The following is a 24,430-nucleotide window of genomic DNA, read 5'->3' as shown; positions in this document are numbered from 1 at the left end:
CCCATTCCTTTGCATCATCCTTTGTCTCTCCATGTCTGTCATCCTCCCCCATCCCAGACCCAGGAGTCTTCCAGTGGCAGTGGGTGCACCTAATGATGGTAGCATGGATTGGCCCACTCAGTCAATTTGTGCTTTGAATCGGATCCTTCTAGAGCGGGAGTTGTCAACCATGGTCCTTGAGGGCCACAACCCAGTTAGGTTTTCAAGATTGCCACAATGTACCATATATACTCAAATTGGGGACAATGTTAACTCGAATATAAACTGATGGTTTATATTCAAGTACCAATAGACCTTTCTCTCCTCCCTTCCTTCCTTCCCCCCTTCTACAGTGGCATCCCACATTCCTGCTATGGTGTCCTACCACAGCTGGCTCTGTTCCCAGTCCCTCCTTGTAGTGAGAACACCCACCTCCCAGGCCTACCTTACAGCCCTGGTGGTCCAGTGGTGAGCTGGGGCAAGAGCGTTCCTCCTACTCGTACAGTCGCCATAGTTAAAATGGCTGCCATGAATTTCAGCGGCAGTCTCATGAGATTGGAGTGGAGGGGTAGCCTAGTAGTTAGTACAACAGCATGAGAACCTGGGGAACTGGGTTTGATTTTCCCACTGCAGCTCCTTGTGAATCTGGGTAAGTCACTTAACCCTCCATTGCCCTAGGCATGCAATAAGTACCTGTATATAATATGTAAACTATTTTGATTGTAACCACAGGAAGGCGGTATATCAAGTCCCATCCCCCTTCCTCCCCCCTCACCATCCTTTCTGCCAGACCACAAATTTTTTTTATAACATTCCATGCAGTAACACGCAGTATATGTCGTCCCGATGTGGATGAGCAGCATTAGATAATCAGTAGGCCCTAGGCCCGATGACTCTTGGCAGACTCTCTTGGCACCCAACAGACAGCACAACTCCTGGAACATTGTCTGATTGGCAGATGGATGTCACTGTGCCCCTCAGAAAGAAGTCACCAGCCACCACTACCCTTTGCTTCCTAGGTGCATTGGTTTGGTGTGTACGATTTGCATGGGATACTTTCTCCTTTAAACACAACAAGAGGTTGTCTCCCTTAATATACAGCATTAATATCTAGAAAAATAGGAAGATCTGCTTACAGGTCGTGGTTAGTACTCCAGGTGATTGAAAGACCGCAAGACTCGAAAAAGAAGATAAATGAGAAACGAGCAAGTCAACAGAACAAGCTAAGTAGTTTAAACGATCCATCAGGATTACATGCTCAAGATTAATAGCAAAATACAAAGCTGCTAAGCTAGAGGTTTTTTGGCCAATGATGAGGCAGCCCAGCCCCTGAAGCTAAATAGATCTGGGGGCTTCTCGAGGCCTTTTTCCTCTACATACGTGCAGTAGTCAAGTTGTAACAGTTTCAGCTTGATGTATATATACTTCTGTAAGCAGATCTTCCTATTTTTCTAGATACTTTCTCCTTTCCCACTCCAGGGATGTATACTGGTTCTTAATATCAAGAGAAAGTGACATTAGGGTGTAGGCTAGTTGCTGAGCTAATCTGGTGCAACTTTAATCTAGTGTTCCAGTTTAATCTTTTTCTCCTGCAAGTTTCCCACTTTGTATGAAAGCATTTCGTCAGTATAGTCCTCGTGGCCTAGTGGTTAGGGTGGTGGACTTTGGTCCTGGGGAACTGAGAAACGGAGTTCGATTCCCGGCAAAGGCAGCTCCTTGTGACTCTGGGCAAGTCACTTAACCCTCCATTGCCCCATGTAAGCCGCATTGAGCCTGCCATGAGTGGGAAAGCGCAGGGTACAAATGTAACAAAAATAAAATAGATACTATTGGAGATTCTACATGGAATGTTGCTACTATTGGAGATTCTACATGGAATGTTGCTATTCCATGTAGAAGGCTGTGTAGGCTTCTGTTTCTGTGAAGCAGAAGCCTGCGCGGCCACATTGGTGATCTGCAAGGGCCGACTTCTACATGGAATGTTGCTAGTGGAATAGCAACATTCCATGTAGAATCTCCAATAGTAGCAACAGTGGAGGAGTGGCCTAGTGGTTAGGGTGGTGGTCTTTGGTCCTGGGGAACTGAGGAACTGAGTTCAATTCCTACTTCAGGCACAGGCAGCTCCTTGTGACTCTGGGCAAGTCACTTAACCCTCCATTGCCCTATGTAAGCTGCATTGAGCCTGCCATGAGTGGGAAAGCGTGGGGTACAAATGTAACAAAAAAAAAAAAAAAAAAAAAATATATATATATATATATATATATATATATATAGGAGAAGCTGGATGCGTAGGTTGCTTTGTATTTGAGTCCTTTGCAGCTTGGGTAGTGAAGGTTTAAGTATTTTCGAGATGTATTGGTTATGTTTCTGGTTGGTAGGTTGATGAGGTTTGTCATGAATCCTGGGACTTGACCGTAGATAATTTTGTGGGCCAAGGTGCAGATTTTGAAGGTGATACATTCTTTGATTGGAAGCCAGTGCATTTTTTCTCGAAGGGGTTTGGCACTTTCGAATCGCGGTTTACCAAATATCAGCCTAGCTGCTGTTTTGAGCGGTCTGGAGTTTCTGGGTTTGAGTTTCTTTTTGTAAGTTGTTCTTTGCATCCCGCATAGATTCTGTTGCAGTAGTCTGCATGGCTTAGTACCATCAATTGTGGAGGAGTGGCCTAGTGGTTAGGGTGGTGGACTTTGGTCCTGGGGAACTGAGGAACTGAGTTCAATTCCCACTTCAGGCACAGGCAGCGCCTTGTGACTCTGGGCAAGTCACTTAACCCTCCATTGCCCCACGTAAGCCGCATTGAGCCTGCCTTGAGTGGGAAAGTGTGGGGTACAAATGTAACAACTGTTTGCAAATGTTTCTCGGTCTCACCTTGTCGCTGAATTTTACCACTTTTTTTTTTTTTCCTGAGGGACTGGGCATCTTAGTAACACAGAACCATTTCCACACTGAAAATTGGGATATCTGTCTGGAAAGAATGATAGCAGCTTTGGTGATACAATGTTTCACAGTATTCTTTTTTTTTTTTTCTTCTTCTTTTATGAGCTGTGGTATCTGTTAGAAATTGGAAAAAAAAAAAAACCCTACCAAAATCCCATTCTAAAGCTAGTTTCTCTTCTCTGTTTTATTGATCTATATCTTCAATTTGCTGCCCATTTTCCTTCGTCACAGTTGGAGTTTGTTGTCCTCTTTGCTTACCTAGCATAGTTTAGCTTATCCTTCTGTACTACAGTATGACTCTAAGTGGTAAATTTTTGTTTGAAAACCTTTGTAGAATCAAACCTATAAACGGCGAGTGACCGAACTCGCTCGCAAATGCGCAGTAGACTTCCCTCTCTGTCCCGCCCCCGCGTCAATACGTGATGACAGGGGCGGGACAGAGAGGGAAACTGTGCTCCCCCCTCCCCCCCACACACAAATCGCCGCCGCCACCCCTCCACCCGGCCCGGGCCCTCTGATCACAATTCAACTTACATCGCCGCAGCACGTAGATCAGCTGAGCGCCGGTCGGCCTTCCTTCCCTGCCTGTGTCCCGCCCTTGCCGACGGTACGTCACATGAGGGTGGGACACAGGCAGAGAAGGAAGGCCAGGCCGACGGGAGCTCAGCTGATCTGTGTGCTGCGGCGATGTAAGTTGACTTAATAGCGAACAGAGGGCCCGGGCCGGGTGGAGGGGTGGCGGTGGCGGCAACTCCGGGGGGGGGGGGGGTACCGGTAGCGGCGACCTCAGGGGGGGGAGGGGGCCTGGGAAACCCCCCATTCCAATAGTAGCCCGTTTTAACGGGCTCAACGGCTAGTCTGGTATAGAAAACAGACATAGAGAAATGGAATAACAACAAAAAAAACCTAATAAGCTCTACTAATCAAGCTGTTCTCAAATGTACCTATTCTGTTTTCACAGTTTGCTAATGGCCAGCAATTAATCTAATTGCTAACTAACTCTTCTCTTCCTAGTAAAAAGCCAAATTTTCTTACCAGTGCCAAATAAATTTGACGTAATTCATCCCCTTGATTAGCCCTTCTGGCTGAAATCCTGAAAGGTCTAATAACCCCTAATGAGCTCCACAGCAAACTAACTCTGTCCTATGCTTATTTAATTTGCCAAACTTCCTTTAGTTTGTGTAAAATACTCTTTCTTGCGTGTCAATGACATACAAGAAATCTGCAAATTATTTAGAGTGTAGTTTAAGGTTAATTGTGCACTAATTGACTTTATGTTAGGTCTTATTTCAGGGGTTCTCAACCCAGTCCTCTGAACACACCAAGCCAGTCAGGTTTTCAGAATACCCACAATGAATAGGCATGTCTGCTGCATGCAATTTTTGTCTCCTACATATTGAGTGTGGATATCTACAAAACCAGACTGGTTTGGTGTGTCCTGAGGACTGGGTTGAGAAACCCTAGTTTCTTGTGATGGATTGCCTGGAGTAAGCCCAGGTTTCCTTAACTACCCTCACTAGGTCACCTTAAGGAAGGCAGAGCTAGCCAGGAGGGAGGGAATCGGGCAGAGAGGAAGTTAAAACTTCAGAGTGGGAACAAAACAGAGAGACCCTTAGTAAGGCATAAGGGATCGTCCAAGAATGTTGGGGATGCAGTGTCCGAAGATGGGCCCCAGGGAAGGCAGCAGCTGCTTTCCCCCTATGCCTCCATGACCGTTTTATAAAATAACAGAAGACTGCCAAGGTATAGCATTTTTCCCTTGACCCAGGGGCAAAGCCACTTTTGCCCGAAGCCCACCCTAATTATCCCCAATCTAACATCCCTCGCTGGCTTCCCTCCCGCGGGTCTTGGTCTGGTCGTCGGATATCGTTGCCTCTTCCTGCTCCTCCCTGCCTTGTAATGAGGCATCAGGCCTTCTCTGATGCAATTTCTTGTTTGCGTGGGGGCTGGATGTAACATAGTAACATAGTAGAATGACGGCAGAAAAAGACCTGCACGGTCCATCCAGTCTGCCCAACAAGATAACTCATATTTGCTGCTTTTTGTGTATACCTGACCTTGACTTGTATCTGCCATTTTCAGGGCGCAGACCGTAGAAGTCTTGCCCAGCACTAGCCCCGCCTCCTAACCACCAGCTGCTCTGGCACAGACCGTATAATTCTGCCCAGCACTATCCTCACCTCCCAACCACCAGCCCTTCCTCCCAACCACCGGCTCTGGCACAGACCGTACAAGTCTGTCCAGCACTATCCCTGCCTCCCAACCACCAGTCCCACTGCCCACCACCGGCTGTGGCACAGACCGTATAAGTCTGCCCAGCACTATCCCCGCCTCCCAACCACCAGCCCCGCCTCACGATCTTGACTAAGCTTCTGAGGATCCATTCCTTCGGCACAGGATTCCTTTATGCTTATCCCACCATGTTTGAATTCCGTTACCGTTTTCATTTCCACCACCTCCCGCGGGAGGGCATTCCAAGCATCCACCACTCTCTCCGTGAAAAAATACTTCCTGACATTTTTCTTGAGTCTGCCCCCTTCAATCTCATTTCATGTCCTGTCGTTCTACCACCTTCCCATCTCCGGAAAAGGTTCGTTTGCGGATTAATACCTTTCAAATATTTGAACATCTGTATCATATCACCCCTGTTTCTCCTTTCCTCCAGAGTATACATGTTTAGTTCAGCAAGTCTCTCCTCATACGTCTTGTAACGCAAATCCCATACCATTCTCGTAGCTTTTCTTTGCACCGCTGGATGTAGCAGAGGGAAATGCCTGTGTGAATTGCTGCCAGCGACGGCACAAAAATGAAAGCTATAGGCACCGTGGAAGCGGTGGGGAAGAGCAGGAAAAGGCAACAGGACATTGGACTGGTGGTGGCTGGATTGGGGGAAGTCGGAGGTGCTGGACTTGGGGCAGGAAGACAGCTGGAGAGGAATGGACAGTGCTGCTGGACTTGTGAGAGGAAGGGGGCTGGAGGGAAGAGAGCTGCTGGATGTTGGGAAGAAGAGGAGGAGGGGACTGGAGGGAAGGGAGAGAGCTGCTGGACATGTGAGGAGGAGGAAGGGATCTGGATGGAAGGGAGAAAGCTACTGGATATGGGAGGAGGGATCTGAATGGAAGGGAGAGACCTGCTAGATGTGAGAGGAAGAGGAGGCTGGAGGGAAGGGAAAGAGCAGCTGGACATGAGGGAGAGAGGAGGAGGGGATCTGGATGGAAGGGAGAGAGCTGCTGGATGTGGGAGGAAAAGGAGGTACGGATCTGGATGGAAGGGGGAAAGCTGCTGGACACTGGAGGAGGAGGGGACTGGAGGGAAGGGAGAGAGCTGCTAGATATGGGAGGAAGGGGTCTAGATGGAAGGGATAGAGCTGCTGGACGTGGGAGGAAGTGGAGGGAAGGGAGAGAGCTAATGGACATAGGAGGAAGAGGGACTGGAGAGAAGGGAAGAGAGCTGCTAGACTTGGGAGAGGAAGAAGAGGAGGGGAGCTGGGGGGAAGGGAGAGAACTGCTGGAACAGAGATGCCAGACCAAGGAGATGATGGAAATGGGGATCAAATACTGAACCTACAGCGGGAGGGAGGGTAAGCAAGCAAGCAAACCAGATGCTGGAAAGGAGGGAGGGAGTGAGAGGGGGAGGGGCTGGATAAGGTAGGGTCAGACAGGAGAGAGAGATACTGGCATGGGGGACAAAGAGAGGGAAGAAGCAGGACAGGGGAATATAGGGACACAAAGGAAGATACTGACCATGGAGGAAGATAGAGGCACAGAGATGGAAGAAGATGGATAGTGGATATAGAGCAGAAATATCAAATGGACAGGAGACCTTGGTAGGTGAGTTAAGAGAAGACAGAGGAAAGTAGAAACCAGAACCTGGGACCCACATGATTTGAAAAATAAAATGACCAAAATTTAGAAAAAATAATTTTGTTTCTATTTTGGATTAGAATGTCAGATTTGAAATATACATCCTGCCAGAGCTGGTGTTATGGCTGGGGCCCAAGGCACCTTCAACTTCCTGCTAGTTTGGAGTTCTCTCTGGCTAGGGGGACAAGGGCAGTTGCCCTAGTTGTAACCCCCCAACACCATCTCTGGCATGTGCTATCATATTTTGCACAGTGTAGGAGAAAATGCATCTCTTTGTATTTATGTGCTGTGCTGCATGCAAGGTCTGGCCTCTTGGGATTTCAATTTAATTTGTTTATGGTTTGTGGTCACTTATTCAGTATTTGTATTCTGTGTGTGTGACCAAAATATCATGTTAGCAAGAATTTTCTATGTAGTATTCTGTAGTAATTTGGCCTGTTCAGTTTTCTTGATATATGTATTGATATTTTAGGACCCCACTGTAATATTTAGGGCATATTTGGAGGAAGCATGTGTGTTGGAGGACAAAGCGTGCACACTCTTGTATTTCCCCTAGCTCTCAATGTGGCCTGCAGCCACGTTGAAGTTATTGGGAGTGGGTTAGGTGTTCAGCAGGGGCAGGGCATGGGTGCGTCAGGTGGCAGGTGTTTCTCTAGTGCCAACCCATACAACCTGTTGGCCCACCCAGAAATTGCCTTCTGGCTATGCTGCTGCCTTGACCAGGGCCACTGAGACTGGACTGGGCCTGGCGCCCCTGAGGTCGTCACCACAGTCCCCATCCACCCCCCTCCGTCCGCCGCTGGATCCTCTGCATTGAAGTCATCACAGCGCCTCACCTGTCACCTCCATGACTGAAAGCGCAGCAGCAGCAGATCAGATTTGCCTCCCTTCGGGCCTTCCCTCCGTGTCCTGCCCTCGTCTGATGTAACTTCCGCGAGGGTGGGACACAGGGAGGGAAGGCCCGAAGGGAGACGAATCTGATCTGCCGCTGCTGCACTTTGTCATGGAGGTGACAGGTAAGGCGCTGTGATGATTTCAGTGCAGGAGGCCTGGCCCGGTGATGGAGGGGGGCAGGTGAGTTCGGGGACTGCAATGCCGGGCCCCCCTTGGAGGCCTGGGGAATTTTGTCCCCCCCTCCTCTCGGCGGCCCTGGCCTTGACCATGTAAAATGCTAATCCTTGAGGCCAGGCCTGGTTTGGCTAATTGTGAAGACAAGGACTAGTTTACACTGAGACTGTAGAGCCCTGAATTAGAGACTTTTTTTTTTTAATCAAGTCTGTGAAGTGAACAAGCTTTACAACTTGTAAATACAAATAAGTGTGTTTGTTTCACTTTCACCTCTGAGTAACTGAGGTGTTGAGGCCTCATGTGTCGCTGCCACTTACGCTACCACATTAAGTTGTGTGTGGTTTTTTTTTTTTCTCTCTTCCCTCCCCCCCCCCCCCCCCCCAATTCCTCTAAGGCTCAGGTGCTCAAAACCTAACAGCAGCACTAGGAATGATAAGCCCCGGAGCTGCGCACGTTAGTGTGTAGCCGTCACAAAATCCTCCAACCCGTGTGCTAATCTGTGCGCTGAAGATCAGCACAAATTGTATTTGAATGCACTGAAATGGATTCAAATCAGGATGATTATGCATTCACTCCAATGCTCAGAAGAATTACACGAAAACCAACCCTAGCCTTCACACTGAAAACATACCCACCCGGTCAGAGGTGGCATTCAGCTTTCGAGCAGAGGATTTCGTCTGCATATTTCGCATTAAGTTGCCAGGTTTTGGCTCCTTTTGAAAGGAGAAAACCAACCCTTTCAAAAGGAGCCAAAACCTGGCAACTTAATGCGAAATTTGCAGACGAAATCCTTCGCTGGAGAGCCGAATGCCATCCCTGACCGGGTGGTATGTTTTCAGTCTTAAGGCTAGGGTTGGTTCTCGTGTAACCCTGATCATAAGAAGAAGAAAAATATCTGCAAGTCTGAGCAAAGCCTGGGGTGAGTAGGGTTACCATTTTGTGTCCTCTGAAAAAGAGGACACATGTCACGCCCCCTACCCCGCCCCTGCCACGCCCCCTTCAGGTCCGGGTTCCGCCCCTATTCCCCCCCCCCGTCACATAGTCCCCTCCCCCCCATCACATACCCCCCCCCTCACTTACTGTCTAGCCCTGGTGGTCTAGTAGCGTCTTCTCTTCGGAAGGGATAGAGCTGCTGGACGTGGGAGGAAGTGGAGGGAAGGGAGAGAGCTAATGGACATAAGAGGAAGAGGGACTGGAGAGAAGGGAAGAGAGCTGCTAGACTTGGGAGACTTGCCCTTGCCTGCTGCATCCTCCTCTGTATGGCTGGGGATTCAAAATGGCCACCGAGAGTTGAAGAGGCCTCGCGAGAGTTCAACTCTCGGCGGCCATTTTGAATCCCCAGCCAGACCGAGAAGGATGATAGACAAGGGAGGCAGCGCTCCGGGCAGGAAAGAGGGGGCTCTTTCCTGCCCCGAAGACGTCACTAGACCACCAGGGAACATGGTAAGGGAGGGGAGGGGACGGGAGACCACGCGCCGATCGCACGCCCACCGCACGCACGCGCCTGCCCGCACCCGCGCCCACGTTTGTCCAGAAATCCGGACAAACGTGGGCGGGGGCAAAATCCGCCGGACGCCCCGGACATGCCCTCAAAAAGAGGACATGTCCGGGGAAATCCGGACGTATGGTAACCCTAGGGGTGAGGGTGATCATTGGCGCTTGTTTTCCTGTGCTTTGGTGTGAGCCGAGGGGGTGGCTTATGTTTCATGGCACGGGGGAAGGGTGCTGATATGCTTTTGCACTGTAAAGCACAGCTGTTGTGTGCATGCATGGGTCACATTGCTCCCCCTTGCTTTTGCTTTACTAGTGTGCATAAGATTTGCATCCATTTGTTTTGGGCATTTGGCGGCCAGTTTTCTGCACTTTGTGCACTATGGGATGTGCATTTTTGCCTCTACCACCGGAGTTTTGAGCATCGGGGCCCTAAGAGGCCGATCAGAAGTAAACGCGGGCACTAGAGGCAATTAGCGTCATAGTAGCACCCATGTTTACTCCCACCCCATGATCAGAGCCAATGAGTGCACGAAACAGCATGCTTGCCAGCTCTGACCGCAAGCAGCATGCAAAGGCGTGCAAAACAGGGCATTACCTATTCCTTCCCCAATGCTCAACTGGCAGAACGCCAAACATTGGCATTGTTCCCGTAGCAAACCTACTCCAGTTCAGAGCTGGCTTTAGGGTTTGTGGACCATTGGGGAGGAATTACAGGCCTTCACACCCCTCCCCTCCGCACCAGCCCACCTAACCCCCCCTGACCAGTTTCCCTGGTGGCCCAGTGGCCTTCTCCGACACACCTACGATACAAGTACACAAGGGGGCTGGAGGTCTGGTGGATCTGCAGCCCACTAAACCCCCACCCTCTCCGACAGCAAAAAAAAACTCTCCCTGGTGGCCTAGTGCCCCCCCCCCCCCAAACTTCCCCTTGCCTTTACAAGGGAGGAGGTAGTAGCACTCACTCCTGGGGTGCAGCCTTTAAAATAGCGACGCCCTGCCCTTCCCAGTGCATCCTGGGATGCACTTGACAAGGCTTGGGAGTTTTTCCCTTATGTGGTATTGAAGACCCGCCCAGTGCATCCCAGGATACACAGGGCAGGGCGCCGCCATTTTGTGCTCTTGTGGGGTGTTTTTTTTTGGGGGGGGGGGGGGTTGGGTGTCTGGAGGTCCACCAGAGCTCCAGACCTGTGTCCATGGGTGAGGCCACCAGGGAAACATGGTGGGGGGAGGGGTTTTGGGGGTTCCCGTTTGACAGGTCCGGGCTGTCAAAACAAACAAAAAAATAACTCTGACCTGTCAAACAACTTCTGCATGAGGAGCTCATGCTCAGGCACAGTCCTCCCACAGAAGTACCCCAATGATCAGAGCTAGTAGTACTCCTAAATTTGCGTGCTACTAGCTCTGATCATTGGGGCTTTTTCTCCTCATTGTTCCAGTGCTAATGGGGAAATTGATCATCGGGGCCTAAGTGGGGGCAGCGAGCTATAAATTAAGATTTGAACCTGGAGTGCGTAGGAAGTTTAAACCAAAACCCCTTAGTTCATTTACCCTTGCTAGCACTTACATAAAACAAGCCCTTTGAGATGTGCAATTTTGCTTTCGCAGTCTCTCAATCTACAGTAACACTCTCTTAACTAAAGCAGAACCACCCAAATGCTCGCAAATGAGGCAGAATACTCTAACCAGAAGAATACTAAATTCTTACCAAGTCAGAAATAATCTGAAAATTACCTCAACACGTATAAAATATCCCGCCAGGTTCTTCATACAAGCATAATACCTTAAATCGAAAAGGTTCTTAGCTCTCGCCTACAGAAAATGTGTTCTTCCCACACGACTGCAACAGTTTAGCTACTCATCTCCCCAAGAGATCATCTGATGAGAGAATCTAATGACTTGCCAAATAGTTAAAGGTCATAGTTCTTAGCCAGGAGAGCACACCTTTTTGCTAAATTATTTTTGTGTGTGTGGAGTGTGGTTTTTTGTTTTTTTTTTTTAGTTCTTGCATAACAAGTCCATTGAAAGTGATTAAAAAAAAATTTAAGTGTTCAGTGTGCTTTAGTTAAGCTGGGGCAGAGGGTTTAGAACTGTACAATCTGCTGCTGAATTTCTAAATAGATTTGCAACCTGAATTTTAGCTCCTGGGGTGGGAGTGGGAGGCCCTATACAGAAGTCTAGGCTGCAAGTTCCCCCTCAGAAGCTCTGCTCCTCAAACTCTGATGAGCTGTTAACACTGCAGCGAGGGGTGGGATAGGAAGTCCATATGGATAAAGTACTCTTACAGCTCCATTGGTGGTGGGAGACAAGCTGAGTTAATTCTAGTTTTACCCCTTTTTTTTTCTTTTAATACATTTGGAAATCATAACTAAAACACCATGCAAGCAGTGGGGATAAAACCAGTACTGGATTAGTTTCTCCACCTTATCATGGGATTACATGGTTATTTGATTTATGAATGACTTGTGTACAATGAGCCTTTTCTCTAGTACAGGTCAGCACATAGTAACATAGTAAATGACAGCCGATAAATGTAAGCCCCCCCCCCCCCCCCCCCCGCTGTATAGGTGAGCTAGACAGCTGCCTAGTCACTGCCTGGGATATTGGGAGAAGGGGCACATAAAGAATTTATTTTGGTGGGAGCAGAGTCTGAGCCAGCCTTAAGGTTGGAGGGCCAGGCAAGCAAGGTGTCATTGTACTCGCGCAAAAATCCAGACCACACCATGAAGTAACTTAAAACAAACTGGAACTTTACTGCACTCTCAATTGATGAAGCAAAGATGAAAACCCTACAGTCAATTCAAACACCAACTTATATACATTGGATATTCTTTTCTCCTTGTCAAACTTCATAAAATTCAAGGCTACTTATGGTAGGCTGATATTCAGATAATTAGGGAACAGCTTGTGCACACATTTGCTCTCGTCGGGACACAGGCACCGCTGCGGGCACAAGCAAGTCTGCTGACTTTGCATGCAAGGACCCCGCTAGATTAAATCATTGACCCCACCACAGAGCACTTGGGAACAGTTTGTGCATGCATTTGCTCTAGTTGGGACATAGGCACTGCTGAGGATATGAGTGAATCTGCTGACTCTGCAGGCAAGAACCCTGCTGGAGTAAATCTCTGCCCCTACATGGATGCATGGGCATGTGCCTGAAGATGTGTGAGGATATGCCCCTTTGGAGCCATTTGAGGAGCCAAGAACTGGGAGCTCTTTATTAGTCACACTATGGGTAAACATAAAGGAAAAACTACATGAGTTGGTGCTGAAAAAGTGTCCCTCTTCATTGAAAGGACCCAACATGTTTGTCATCTTGGTGTGCTCCCTTATTCAGGACAGAGGTTAATTGTTTCCCATAGAAGCCTTATTATCATTGGGAGAACGAAGTACACCCTGCCAGCCCACAGCTTCATTTGAGAAAGTTTTAATCTCTGCCACAGAACAATTTAGTCGCCAGGAAAAGTAATTTATCCGGTGACTTTTCTCAAATACCTGGAGTAGTTCCTATCCTGTTGCCCTAAACCTGTAACATTTACAGTAAATGCATCTAATTTAAACCCTCCCATCAGCTGCACTTACGACTGAGGTTACTTTAAATGATCTTTGGGTTGTAATAAGTATTGAAAATGTATTACAAGCGACCTTAGCCCAAGTTTCAAAATATTCTGAGGACACCGGCAAAATTCTCAAAGCAAGACTTAAAAAAAAAAAAAAATTAAGAAAAACAAACCTCTCCTCTGTGGCTGATCAATTAACCAAAATGGAGACTCATTGTGCTACGATGCAAGCAGCAAGTTCAGCAGCTGTAAAGGATAGTTTATTCATTCATTTACAACTAGGAAAATTAGAAAATGCCTCTAGGGCTTGCATTTTGAGATTACTGAATTTTCCTTTAACTCATTGTCTTAAGAATTGTTTAGAATGTACATTTTTCCTAAATTTGATAATATGGTTGTACTTGATGCTTATTATGTTCTTCATGGTTCTAGAATGGTTAATGAGGAGGATGCAATAGATGTGCTTAATTCTCCGGATAGCTTGGATGTTTCTAAATTCCTGGAATCTTAAGATCTGATTGCAAGAAGGTCTACTTTGATAGTCTTGCAATCAGTAAAAATTAAAATGTATGAGAGATTTGCAAGCAGTGAATGCAAATAAATCTCATACGTATACATTGTGGAAATCCTGAAAACCAGACTGGGTTATGGACCTTGAGGGCTAGATTTGAGGACCCATGCTATCAGCGTTTTTAACTGGAGTGTCATGGATGCTCCCCAGGTGTGCCATGGAGTCTGCGGGTATACCACCAGCTTAGGTGTCGTCATACCCCAAAATACCTCCAATAGTCCAGCATCACCTCCTTACCTCCCTTTCCCCTGTTCCCGCCTATGGGTCTAGCGTAGTTTTCCTACCTCCCTCTAGTACTGTGGGCCTCCATAATTTCAGCGTTAGCCGGCACGGCTGGCAGCGATTACAGCAGGCTCAGGGTCCTTCCCTCTGTTGCATGATAGGACATGATAGAGGGAAAGCCAGAGAGAGCGAGATATAGCTGCTGGCACTGCCAGCCAATGCTGCAAAGCTGTAGCCCAAGGGAAAGGGGGCAGTGGGAGGTAGGAAGGTATACTGGTACCATGGGGGGGAGGTGAGAAGCTGCACATGGATGGAAGGGACAGGGGGAAATGCAACTGAAAGGAAATGGAAGTGGGGATCCACATGGTAGTGGGGGGATGCACTGGGAGGGAAGGAAAGTTGGGAATGCATATGTATGGAAAGGGAGAGGAGAAAATTTCGCAAGTGTGGGTGGGGACTCGCATGGATGGAAGAGGAGGGGGGAAAGCTGCAATAGAGAAAGGAAGTGGTTTATGCACATGAAGGAAAGGGAGGGGGAAATACACCTGGATGGAAGGAAATGGAGAGGGGGAAATGCACATGGATGAAAGAGAGGAAAATTCTGCACGTGGAAAGAAGGGAAGTGTATGTGGGGGGAACACATGTATAGAAGGGAAGGCAGAGGGGGGAAACGCACATGAAGGGAGGGGAGAATGCTGCACATGGATAGAAGGAAAGTGTGTAGAAGGGGTGAAATGCACATGTATATAAGGGAAAGGAGGGGGGGAAATGCGTATAGATAGAAAGGGGAGAGAATGAGGAGGAATGCGGAACATGGATGGAAGAGATGGAAAACTAGAGAAGGAGGCAGAAAACGGAAGCAAGCTGAACGTTGAAAGATCAGTACTAAAGATGGATGTAGGGCAGGAAATGAAGAAAGGAGGAGAGAAAAAAACAGCAGATGGGCAGGAGTTCCTGAAAGCGAAGCTACGTTCACAAAGGGAAGCAGAACAAGAGACTTTGAGCAAGATTAGAAAAATAAAATCTACAGACAGCAAAGGTACAAAAATGACTTTCATTTTGTTTAGTGATTGAATTATGTCAATTTTGAGAAATTGCATCTGCCAGTGTTTTTTATTGTAGAGGAGGGGACATGCATTTCTTATTTCTCTGGTGTTGCATGACGTGCAGAGTCTGGTATCTCTGCATGTTTTTTGCGGTTCCGTTTTATATCGGCTGAGAGTCATGTTCTGCATCTGCAACGTGAGGTGAAGAATTCTGCTGGCATGTGGTGTCTGTATAGGGATCTGTAACAGTCCTTCTTGTCCCAGTTTCCTAGTACCAGGTATATTGGTGCTCAAATATATTTCAGTAGCATAATTAAATGAAATAACTACTGAAGGTGACAGGTATGGGTGGGGATGGAGGAGATTACTTGTGGGGATGGAATGGATTTTTGCAGGGGACAGGCAGGTATGAATTGGATTCCAGTGGTGTGCCTTGAAAGTTATTGTGCCTTGTAAGTGTTCTGTGAGATGAAAAAGGTTGAAAATCACTTCCATAGAGCCTTCTCCAGAAAAGAGTACTATGAAGGTAGTACAGTTGATGAGGTCTCACTGGTGGGCAGCACCTAGGCCAGTATACTTCCATAACTGCACACCTTAGGCACCCAACACTCCTGTCCACGTTTGATATGGTATCTAGCAGTTTTTGATGGTTTATTCCAAAAGATGTGTGGTGGAGAAATCCCAAGAACAATAAGGGATCAGATTATTTATTTTAAAAACTTATATACCACCTAAAAACACTAATGATAAAATCAACAAAAAATGACGACATTGTACAAAATGAAGTAGCATGTCCATATACAGTTACAAAAAGTCATAAAAAATTGTTTTCAAAAGTTTTCTAAACTGCTCAAAATTAGAGCAGTGACAAAGCTGGCCAGGTACCTCATTCCATAAGGAAATTCCAGTGGAAGCAAAATGCTGAATCTCGTATATCAGATGATGCAGTCACATCACTGCATCAGTGGAGAGATGCATAGCATACTCTGACCTCGGTGCACATCTTGGATGGTACACATTCAATGTTTGCTTCGTGTCCCATGGTGGTCTTTCCATATATCTTGAGAAAACAGGCTGAGGCAAGAGTTTTGCCCTGGAGTGGGTGCCAGAAGGCATCTTCATACTTGCTTTTTGTTCATGAGAAGGGGGAAGGATGACGCTTGTTGTTCAGATGGTTCTAGGTCTATTTTCACCATGATGGTTCAACTTTAAATATCAGTGGTTCAGTTTGAAGAGTACTTGCCTAGAGTGAGCATGAAAAGTTTTATAGTCGGACAATTTCTCCATTCAGAAGAGAGAAGGATGACATTGGTGGTTCTGCCTTCACATTGGTGATTCCTTGTGATTCGGTGGAGTCGTATGTTCAGTGTGGAGGGTGCTTATCCAATGAAAATTGTTTCCCCGCTATGGCCCCTCTTCCCCTTTAGCCTTGATGTTGGGGGCAGGGCTACTGTGCTCCATTTATGAGCGGGAAAATGGCAGGCTTACCTCTTTTTCAGAAACATAAATCTCTTTGGTTAGTTCAGAGCCCTTGTCGGGCCCTCTTTGGAAGTATTGATATTCAATAGAACACCTGAGGATATCTGATTTCCCCTCCCCCCCCCCCCATCCACCCTCCCACAATGCATTCCAGCATGAATGGGACAGGGAGGGGTACGCGGAGGATTATGAGTCAATAGATGAGAGAGAAACACTGGGAGATTAGTCTGGAGGATCTTGAATACTAGAAGAAAAATCAGGTACGCTGGGTTAAGGGCAGCCAATGTACTTCGCAAAGAAGTGGCATGACATGGTCTTACTTTCGAGCACCTTTAATTAGCTTGATAGTGACATTTTGAATAATTGAGGTGATGAATATCGAGGGCCTAAAGACCTGAAAGAAGGCATTACAATAATCCATAGTACTAATGAACAAGGCATGGGTCAATGGCTTAAGTGCTGTTGGAGAAAAGAGGTGTCACACTGATTGAATCTGCTGATTAAAGCAGAGATGTATTACAGACTAGAGCTGAGCCTGAAAGGTGAGTATCAAGTATGAAACCTCTTTAGTGAAGGTACCGAAGGAATTGAGACCTTGAATAAAGAAAGGGAGAACAGGTACAGAGGAGCCTAGCAAAGAGATCAACAGAGCCTTACATTTGCTGTTAAGAACCACTTTATTGTCAAGAAGCCATGTAGTGATGACCAAGTTTAGCATTGAGCGTGTATTTCCAAGGAGGTGGCTGAATCTAAGGAGGTGAGGATTTGGATATCATCAGCGTAGACAAGACTATGGAGAAAGACTAAGGAGGCTAGGGCTTTTCAGCTTGGAGAAGACGGCTGAGGGGAGACATGATAGAGGTATATAAAATGAGTGAAGTGGAACAGGTGGATGTGAAGCGTCTGTTCACGCTTTCCAAAAATACTAGGACTAGGGGGCATGCGATGAAAGTACAGTGTAGTAAATTTAAAACAAATTGGAGAAAATGTTTCTTCACCCAACGCATAATTAAACTCTGGAATTCGTTGCCGGAGAACGTGGTGAAGGTGGTTAGCTTGGCAGAGTTTTAAAAGGGGTTAGAGATCCTTTCCTAAAGGACAAGTCCATAAACCACTACTAAATGGACTTGGGGGAAAAAGCCATAATTTCAGGAGTAACATGTATAGAATGTTTGTACGTTGGGGAAGCTTGCCAGGTGCCCTTGGCCTGGACTAGCCGCTGTCGTGGACAGGATACTGGGCTCAATGGACCCTTGGTCTTTTCCCAGTGTGGCATTACTTATAGGGAGTTAAAGCATAAGAGCTAAAAGGCGTAACAAGAATATGTTAAATAGAATGGAACCCTGCGGGACCCCACATGTCAATGTATAACAGAGTGTTTTGCCAATTAACATGGTAAACTCTGTCCTTCAGGTAAGACAGGAACCAGTTGAAGACATTCCCTACTACCCCTATATTAATGAAGCATTGCAATAGAAGGGCATGATTAACCAGGTCAAATGCTGATGATGATTCAAGTGAGAGGATAACTGTCCTGTCTTTGTCTAAGGTGGGATATGGCGAACGTAGAGATGCCAAGCAACACAGCTTCAGTACTGTGGTGTTTATGAAACCGGCCTGATGTGGGTGAATTGTGTTGGCTTGGTCAAGGTCTTGTAATTGAATTAGAACTATATTCTCAGCAATCTTGGAAATGAAAGGAAGGTTCACTACTGCCTGATTTAATTTGTGGGAACTAGCTTCATTCCCTGCAGTATTCTGTAGTGACAAACTGGCCACATCCAGAAATTCCTCCTCTTGTTAAGAAGAGCACATCGTGAATGCATTTGAGGTATAATGGGGTTACTCTATTGTACTTTGATACCCTGAAAATCAAACAGGCTGCTATGTTTTGTTTTATTTGTTACATTTGTATCCCCACATTTTCCCACCTATTTGCAGGCTTAATGTGGTTTACATAGTACAGTAGAGGCGATCGCCAATACCGGTATGAACAAATACAAAGTGAGGTTATGACAAAGTAATGATCAGGGTGTGATAAACACATTGGGGGTCATAAGGGGAAGAGTTGTTTGTGTCCAGTGCGAACTTTATATTGTGTTGCGAGGTTAAGGCATTTAGGTTGGATCGTTGGGGTATGACTTTTCGAACAGGTAAATCTTTAGGAGTTTCCGGAAGTTTAGGTGAGTTTTAGGTGGAAGTTTTGAACTGTCTGCAACATTTTGATCAGTTTCCTTGTTACCCACATATATTACATTACAGTAGTCAATTTGTAACAGTCAGAAACACTTAATTTGTGAAATGGCCTCCAATCCTTTTTAATCTCTAAAGGATCTTAAACATTTTGACTATGACAGCAGATGCTTGAGAGTTTCAAAAGATAAGTGCTGATCAAAGATTACTCTTAAAATTATTAGCTGGGTTTCAATCAGGTAGTTTGGTTACCCAGCAACGCAGCATAACCAATGATCGTATGGAACAATAAACAATTTACATTACCTTCGACCCTCATGGTGCCTGACACACACCTACCTCATCAGACCACAATATAACCTTGTTTGTTATCAACCGACATGGCAAGCGCCATTACGGTACTATGTAAGCCACATTGAGCCTGCAAATAGATGGGAAAATGTGGGGATTCATTTACCGCATTTTTGAAGGAATTCACTCAAGCTGATGTACAGCTAGAATGTCAAACATGTGCAATGGACAATTACCGCAGTAAAACTGTTCAAATAACACTACAAAGTCTGGCATAGTATACTATATTTATAATGTCAATATAATACATAAAACATTTTAATAGACAGCAGAGGGTGTAAGTAAAGATGGAACATATGGATACATAGTAACATAGTAGATGACGGCAGAAAAAGACCTGCACGGTCCATCCAGTCTGCCCAACAAGATAACATGTTGTCTTATCTCTATTCACGTTTAAATGTTGTGGCCAATATTTCTATCATGTCTAGGCCCAGTTTAATTGTATCCAATATTTCTGATGTCACTTTTAAAAAAGGAATATAGATAGTAAGATCTGCATAAATGAAAGGATTGAATCCCATCATAGCTAATTTCATTCCCATTGGGGGCCATCATGACACTGAACAAAGTTGGGGAAATAGGAGGACCCTGGGGAACTCCGCATTCAAATGACCATGGACTTAAGATGACTTTATTCATTTTGATGTGGTATGAGCTGCTCTTTATGAAACCATTGAACCATGTATACCATGTTTGGTGCTGGTCCCCATCTGGTTATCATTTCTGATCTGCAGCTGTGGTCCAAAGCTCTGGCTATTTCCCATTCCAGCTCCCTGCCCTCCCTCTATTCTGTTACCTCCACCAGTTGGACACCCCCTTCAGCCCATCTACTTGCTCTTGCCCCCTTCACACTTTGCCACCATCTCCTCCTCCTCATGCATGTCTCACTTCTCCTGCACCAACTCACCCACTATATTCCTTTTAGTCCCCCTCTCACCATAAATTTGCCTGGCATGATCCATTCTGTACTAGTTATAGGCACACCTATTCCTCTCTTATAGGACCCTAAACATAATGAGACTAAACAGCAGGCTAATAAAACCAGCTAATAACTCAAGAGCACAAGCAAAAGTTGACAAAGAGCAAGTTTAGAGAGACGAGTCAAAAGCACCCACAACTTGGCAACATAAACTAACAAATCGGCCACCTCTCCTCTATAATCTAAAATACTCTAGTAGCTAGGTCCAGCATCCCGCTTGAGCTGGCTTTGTCCTCTGTTCTAGAAGTGTCCTTAAAAAAAAAAATTAAAAAAAAAAGCAGTGTCTTTTCAGTACCTAATAGATGTTTCTTCTTCCCAGCTAATTAGAGACAATGTTGTAGTTTATTTTTTATTTTTGTTACATTTGTACCCCACGCTTTCCCACTCATGGCAGGCTCAATGCGGCTTACACGGGGCAATGGAGGGTTACGTGACTTGCCTACTACTACTATTTAGCCTTTCTTTAGCGCTACAAGGCGTACGCAGCGCTGCACAAACATAGAAGAAACAGTCCCTGCTCAAAGAGCTTACAAGGAGCTGCCTGTGCCTGAAGTGGGAATCGTACTCAGTTCCTCAGTTCCCCAGGACCAAAGTCCACCACCCTAACCACTAGGCCACTCCTCCACTGTTGCTACTATTTGAGAAGTCGGCCCTTGCAGATCACCAATGTGGCCGCGCAGGCTTCTGCGAGTCTGACGTCCTGCACGTACGTGCAGGACGTCAGACTCACAGAAACAGAAGCCTGCGCAGCCTTCTACATGGAATGTTGCTAGTGGAATAGCAACATTCCATGTAGAATCTCCAATAGTAGCAACATTCCATGTAGAATCTCCAATAGTATCTATTTTATTTTTGTTACATTTGTACCCTGCGCTTTCCCTCTCATGACAGGCTCAATGCGGCTTACATGGGGCAATGGAGGGTTAAGTGACTTGCCCAGAGTCACAAGGAGCTGCCTGTGCCTGAAGTGGGAATCGAACTCAGTTCCTCAGTTCCCCAGGACCAAAGTCCACCACCCTAACCACTAGGCCACCACCCTAACCACTAGGCCACTCCTCCACTGTTGGAGATTCTACATGGAATGTTGCTATTCCACTAGCAACATTCCATGTAGAACATAATAACTTGTGCATAGAGGGAGGTATTCACCAACCTTGCGGCTCTTGCCAATTTTGTAGTCAAACTCATTCTATGACACAGTGGACTCATCCTCAAACGTTAAGGACATTTCTACTAAGATACAGCACGACCTGCACTACATCTTTTGTAGTTTACATTATTGAGTGCCCCTGCCATTTGTTCTATGTGGGGCGCACTATTAGACATATGAGGGTAAGACTGATAGAACATAAAAGCAGATTATCTACAAAAACCATGACAGCTCCTCTGGTTCCACATTGTGAACAATTTAAACATACATTTGCAGATCTACGGTGGTTTATTATTGACCATGTTCCTGCTTGGACAAATAATATGGACCGGACTACGGCATTGATTAGACGGGAACAGTGGTGGATCTTCACTTTAAAAACAATCAACCCTTTGGGACTTAATGACAATGTTGAATGGAACACCATAATTTGAGCTGCAAAGCTCTTCTACATCTGTTGGTATTTCGTCTGTTTGCTAGCTTTGTAACTGTTTGCATAAAGCTAGTCGAAAAAAGAAAAAAAGAAAAAAGTGACGTGATCTCCGATTTCACATGGACGCAGATGCTTTATAAGCCACAAGGTAAAAGCAGTTTTTGCCTTGTTTTGTGGATTGCTTGAGACAGAATAAAGAAGAAGAAGCGATTTATGTAGCCTTAACCCTTTGTCCCTGAGGAAATTGTTTTGAAACCCCGCGGAGTCGGGCGGATCCAGGGGAAGGCAATTGCTAATTGTTTCAGCAAGGCAACATAGTTCTGCCAGAGGGGCAAGAACTCGGGCGGATCCAGGGGAAGGCAATTGCTAATTGTTTCAGCAAGGCAACATAGTTCTGCCAGAGGGGCAAGAACTCACGAGATAAGTGTACAGTTTTTTTCACCTAGTACATGTAATTTTTTAAACAAATATATAAGTGATTTTATAGCACTGTGGTGATTGGGATGCAAAAAAATATGAGCAGAGGTTGCTCTTTACCCAAAAAAATATAGTAAGAGTTACCCAATGAAAGAAGTGCTATGCCATGTTGTAGCAGCATTATTGACTGCAGTCACGGTGGTTTATATCTGAGGGTACTCTACACACAAAAATTATTGATCACATACGGGTGAAATAACTGTTTATTACTACACTTACTCGCAGTAGGTGGCTTTTGAGTCCTGGTTTGTGGTTATTAGCTAGTGGAATAGCAACATTCCATGTAGAATCTCCAATAGTAGCAACATTCCATGTAGAATCTCCAATAGTATCTATTTTATTTTTGTTACATTTGTACCCTGCGCTTTCCCTCTCATGACAGGCTCAATGCGGCTTACATGGGGCAATGGAGGGTTAAGTGACTTGCCCAGAGTCACAAGGAGCTGCCTGTGCCAGACGTGGGAATCAAACTCAGTTCCTCAGGACCAAAGTCCACCACCCTAACCACTAGGCCACTCCTCCACTCCACTTTAGTCCTGGTTTTAATGCATCTTGTCAGTTATTCGTACCTTCAGAACATTTCTTGCCATTAGTTTGCTGCAGTGGAAGTTAACTTGTTGTTTTGTTTTTTGTTTTTTTAATAGTAAAGAAAAAATGCTCTAAATCTTATTGCACTTTATGACTACTCATTTTTATAGCATTACTAGGTGAATGCAGCATTCTTCTCAAACACATTTTCGTTGGCCTCTGTGTAATTTGCAGAATTTAGTTTTCTGATTCTCGTCATGTCCATGACACTGTAATTATGGGATTGTCCAGTATCAAAGTCATATACAACATGACTTGGTCTATAGCTCTGGTGATATCTTCCATGGTGTGATTTCCCTCAGGAAATGGAAGACAAGCATGCGTTGCCAGAAGCTTGTTTTGTCACTGTGTTCTGTCTTGTGTATTATCCATTTTTTAATGTTTGTTCCTTGAATGACCACTTTTTCTTTGTAGGCTACAGTCTAGCATGTTCCAAATAATGCCAAAGTTGGGGTCATGTCTTCTGCCTTCATTTCAATTTCCCTCTGTTTCAGAGCCCCGGTGTTCTCGCTGCTGTAGATGCCACTGCCAGCAAGGCATTAGCAGAAAAGTTTCACATCTCAGGATTCCCTACACTAAAGTATTTTGAGAATGGGGAAGAGAAGTACACCTTGCCACACCTCAGAACCCAGAAGAAGATTATGGATTGGATGCTTAAGTAAGGGTTTTTAATTTTGTTGCTTTTTGGTACTGGAAGAGTTGGGGATTGCCTCTTTCTTCATGAGCTGGCAGTAGAAGCCAGATCTTCTGGCCCTTCTCCTTTTAAACACTGTTAGTATGGGATTTACTCCCATACTGTCTCCATTAAATCGTATGCAAGGGAAAATTGTTGAAACCATGTAAGAAATGTATCTTTTCTATGTTCTGTACAGCACTGTTCTTTTTATACAGATGGTCTGCAAAGAAGTGAATCATATGCAATTTTGCTTCTCACCAGGTACAACACCTAGTGCTTTCATTTGCTAAAAATATTTGTTTCCGCCCTCCTTCCTTCCCCCTTTTTTGGTTGCCATTTTTGACAGCCTCCCCTTATTTACGCTTAGATGGCTCTGGAAAATTCTTAATTTCTTAACATCAGGAACCATCTTTCCCTGCTTGGCTCTTAATACACCCCTTGGCAATGCTCATACTCTGCTAGAGGACCAGGGCAATTGTGGCAGGTACAATAACCTGCGCCTCATTGACCTTACAGAGCAAGTTTAAGGATGTAGAATTTTATCATGTCTTCAGCACTTGACTCCTGGTAGAAGCTGGGCCTGGAGATGGAGCAGGGGCAGTTTGGGTGTCGGCACACCCCCACTGCATAGGCAGCAAGTCCCAGGGAGAGCATAGACTGCAGCCTGCCATTTATTTATTTATCACATTTATACCCCGCAATTTTCCCACATGTTTGCTGGTTCAATGTGGCTTACAATAAACCGAAAAGGCTATCGCCAATCCGGTAGTTATACAAATACAATAGACTGTAGTAATCAGCAAGGATAGAAAGAATAGGGTAATGGGGTTAGGCCTTCCGGAACAGGTTGGACTTGAGTAATTTCCTAAAGTTGAGATGGTTTTGAGTAGTTTTGACAGCTTTTGGCTACGCATTCCATAATTGGGTACTGATGAAGGAAAAGGAGGGGAGCATAAGTGGATTTATATTTGAGGCCGCTACAGGTAGGGTAATGGAGATTTTATGAATGAACAGCATGTGCTTGATGTATTCCTGGCTGGAAGATTGATTAGGTTATTCATGTATCCCGGGGCTTCTCCATAAAGAATTTTGTGGACTAGGGTGCAAATCTTGAAGTTGATTTGTTCCTTTATTTGGGAGCCAGTGCAATTTCTCTCGAAGGGGCTTGGAACTTTCAAATTTGGATTTAACATCAGTTGCTACCTAAATTGGTGCAAAAAGGAACTACTGTGAGCCTTCCAGAGAGCAGGCTCTCTGAAATGTGAGGGATCCCGGCTCATACTTTTTATTTATTTAAAGCAAACAAAATGTACAAAAGTTAAACCACCTAAGACAAAAGCAACTCTGTCATACCATCTCCC

General features: G+C 45.6%; 1 protein-coding gene across 1 annotated transcript in view; it reads left to right on the top strand.

Moving 5' to 3' along the window:
* PDIA5 (protein disulfide isomerase family A member 5) overlaps positions 1-24,430 on the top strand; it is a 289,623-nt gene that overhangs the window by 218,206 nt on the left and 46,987 nt on the right. Inside the window, exon 13 of the mRNA XM_030209219.1 lies at positions 22,888-23,051. Within this exon, the coding sequence (XP_030065079.1) occupies positions 22,888-23,051 (164 nt within the window). The remainder of the gene's footprint in view (positions 1-22,887; positions 23,052-24,430) is intronic.

This window comes from Microcaecilia unicolor, chromosome 7 (assembly GCF_901765095.1).
Source record: "Microcaecilia unicolor chromosome 7, aMicUni1.1, whole genome shotgun sequence".
Taxonomy (NCBI): domain Eukaryota; kingdom Metazoa; phylum Chordata; class Amphibia; order Gymnophiona; family Siphonopidae; genus Microcaecilia; species Microcaecilia unicolor.
This window is presented reverse-complemented; position numbering and strand designations above follow the sequence as displayed.